This window comes from Austrofundulus limnaeus, unplaced genomic scaffold (genome assembly GCF_001266775.1).
Source record: "Austrofundulus limnaeus strain Quisiro unplaced genomic scaffold, Austrofundulus_limnaeus-1.0 Scaffold1120, whole genome shotgun sequence".
Lineage (NCBI taxonomy): Eukaryota > Metazoa > Chordata > Actinopteri > Cyprinodontiformes > Rivulidae > Austrofundulus > Austrofundulus limnaeus.
In genome coordinates, this window is record NW_013953522.1 from 73,546 (window position 1) to 76,854 (window position 3,309).

A 3,309-nucleotide genomic window follows, 5' to 3' on the forward strand; every position below is an offset into this window, starting at 1 on the left:
ATCTACACATGGCTAAATAAGATCAAATCTGCTCACTTGTGTTGCGAAATGAGACGTTTTCCTGTTTATCTTCTGTTAATAAATCCATAACACAAACAGCTTTTCTGACATTATTTAAAACATTAGATAGATTATATAAACTGTAAAATATTAATAATAATTGGGTTAATATTATTAATAGTTTTTATGATTTCTACTTGTTCAGTCCTTTTTTTCTGCTCTGTTGTCAACATGTACAGTAATGGGAAATCCAGAGTCTTGACCGTTTTGCGTTAGCCTTTAGCTTCTACAGCCGATCACATGGTCACCTGGTTTTAACGCACTCCAGCTGTTCTATAGAACTCCATGATTGAATGAGACTTTTATTTTGAAATTTCTATAAGTCAGAGGAGTTGATAGTAGTCAGGTGGTTCCTGCCCCTGGGAGTCCTAAGACTTGATAAACACAACATGGGTAAAAGAGAAAAATCATCCAATGTCCTTTTAGGGGCTCCGTAATTAATGACTAAATTTCAGGACTGTTTTGCAGGTCAGAACATTTACATTTATATTTATCCTTTAGTTTGCTTGCAATAGACGTACTCATTCCTGAGCCTTACAGCTCATCTGTTATCGTTCCATTCCCGTTATGATTTCTGTGTCGTTATTTTTCCGCTGTTCTTGCGACAAATCCTTCCAGGTCACGCTGTAAATGCTAACGCGTTAGCTGAGGATAGACTCACCTGTCAAAGGTGGCCACAGTGCTGATGGCCAGCAGCATGTAGAGCAGAGACTGGGACGGGTACGCCAGGTTGTGGTACTGCTGCAACAGGTTGGACAGAGCAGTGAGGTGCTGCCCAGCGAGCATGTACACCACCACCACATTCCACACAGCGTAACCGGCCAGGAAGCCATGACAGTACAGACCGAACATCCTGAAACACAAGCAGAACAATAAACAACTCTACTTTTTTCATTCATCTGTTTAATCAAACCACCGTATTTATGTGTCTGTCACACAATCTCAACTATGCAAACCCTTTTTTTGAGCTTAAAAAGCATGAAAAATCTAATCATGTGAAATTTTACCCCTAATTTCATACAGACTTCAGGATTTTTTTAAACAATTTATCCACAACACAATATTTCAGTTATATAAGATAATAAAACAAGTATTAATGAATAATATAAATATAAAACAAATATTAACATTTATTGTACTTCAGCAAAAAATAGAGAAAACTTTACTCCTGTGTAGAGTACAACTGCTCAGCTTTATGGATGGTTTTTGGAGTAAAATGTTTTGCATAATACACACAAATACACACAAAGTCTGCAGGAGTACTCCTGCAGACTTTGTGCTACATTTAGCATCTAGCTAGTTTTTGCTACTCAAACAAGCCTTTTGTTACATTTAGATTTTAGCTAGTGTTCTGCTTCTTCAGCTAGCTGTTTTTAGCCTTTTCTTCAAGCCACATGTCTTGTTCCTTGTTGTTGGAGGGTTTCCCTTCACCTGAAGCCTTCGTGCACTCTGATGGAAACGTCTCTGGTGGTCCACAGGGTCTGCATGTGCTGGAGATCTGCCACGTTGTCCACCTGGTCGCTGGTTTTCCTCCTGTCAGAGCGCTCTGCAGCCTGGAATCGTTCTGCAGGTGAACACAGCCATATTAAGGTTCATATAAGAGTTCAGAGCTCTGTCCGTTTCCTCCGACACTCACTGCTCCTCTCCACAAACACCTTCCCGACCGGCTGGCTCTGACCCTGAGGAGCTGAGAACAAGGAGTGCTGGGGGATCGGAGAAGAGGCGTCAGTGATGATGTCGTCATCTTCTACTCCAAACTCTTCAGGAAGCTGCGACTCAGCCACCTTTGACTTCCTGAAAGAGAGAGGAGTGTGTGAATACTTTGTAACAGCTGGCTGATAAGAAGGAGTTTTGGCTCCTCTCACTTTTTCTTCTTGGGTTTTTTGACCACCTCTTCTCCGTCGGTGGTTTGATCTCCCGTGTCTCCGTTGACGAGGTCAGCTTGGTCATCCTCTACGTCTGAAATCCAAACTTAAGGTCAATGTTAACGATCACAGCGAGCCTCTCTGGATACTGTCATTTCAAATCCAGACGAGCAGAGGTCTGACTGCACCTGTCGACGCAGCTTTCTTCTTCTTCTTCCTCCTGTGTGTCGACACGTCTGCCGTGGTTTCCAGGGTCAGCTGACCTCCGGTCTCAGACGCCCGTCGGCTGTCGATGCCTCCCATCTCCACTGCCTGATCTGAGGAATGAAAGGAGGGAATCCAGTTTTTCACTGATTCTACAAATCAAATGCTGTGAGCTTCAAACATGGAGGCAGCCTGTCTGTTCTTAGACTGCACCAAAACTCTTTATACCAGGGTTAGTCAACTAATCTGTTTAGGGGGCCACAGTTACTGAAAGCCAGCAGCTCAGGGGCCGAACAACCAGCATTTAAATAAATACAGTCTATTTAAATTTTTATCGGATTTAAAATATAACTTCAATCTTTTTTATGATTTAATTGAACTTAATTATCTGTTTTTTATTAAATGAAGTCACTGGCAGGCATACATTGTTGTATAGCCCTGTCATTTAACAGGATTCACACACATTTATCTATCTATTTATATATACTGTATGTATACATATATATATATATACATACACACACACACTTTTTTTTTTTAAATGAACTTTAAAGATTGAGGTCCCTAGTGGGCCTGAGGTGGCCCATAGTCCGCCATTGAGAAGCCCTGCTTTTTACATTTTTTTTTTTTGATGATTTTTTTTTTTTTTGATGCTTTGTTTTTGGTGAGGAAAAAGAAATCACAAAGACCATTTTTCATACCAATGAACAATGAAAGTCAACAAAGTTTATTTTCTTTTTTTTTCTTTCTAAAAAAAGGGGCAGATATTGTAGGATTTTTTTCTTCTTTCTGTTGCCTTGCATTTTATTTTGATATTGTATTTATTGTAAGTAAAATTTATTTGTTTTTTCTTTTTAATAGGAAATTATTATTTATGTTTATTGTAAACTGAAGAATATTTTCTTTGAATTTGTTTGTTTGTGAAAAAAGGGGCAGAGATGATAAGATTCTTTCTTCTGCTACCTTTCATTTAATTTAATTTGTGATTTGTGTTTTTGTTGTATGTTGAATTTGTGTTGTTTTTAAATGAATAAACTTTAAAATAAGTAAGTAAGTAAGTAAGTAAGTACGTACGTACGTACGTACGTACGTAAGTAAGTAAGTAAGTAAGTAAGTAAGTAAGTAAGTAAGTAAGTAAGTAAGTAAGTAAGTAAGTAAGTAAGTAAGTAAGTAAGTAAGT

The 3,309-nt window shown here is 38.4% G+C and overlaps 1 protein-coding gene across 1 annotated transcript in view; it reads right to left on the reverse strand.

Moving 5' to 3' along the window:
- Nucleotides 1-3,309, reverse strand: part of LOC106534235 (transmembrane protein 237B) — a 9,725-nt gene that overhangs the window by 1,955 nt on the left and 4,461 nt on the right. Inside the window, exons 6-10 of the mRNA XM_014030810.1 lie at nt 2,114-2,242; nt 1,926-2,019; nt 1,697-1,854; nt 1,492-1,624; nt 722-913 (exon numbers count right to left, since the gene is read on the reverse strand). Coding sequence (XP_013886264.1) covers nt 722-913; nt 1,492-1,624; nt 1,697-1,854; nt 1,926-2,019; nt 2,114-2,242 — 706 coding nt within the window. The remainder of the gene's footprint in view (nt 1-721; nt 914-1,491; nt 1,625-1,696; nt 1,855-1,925; nt 2,020-2,113; nt 2,243-3,309) is intronic.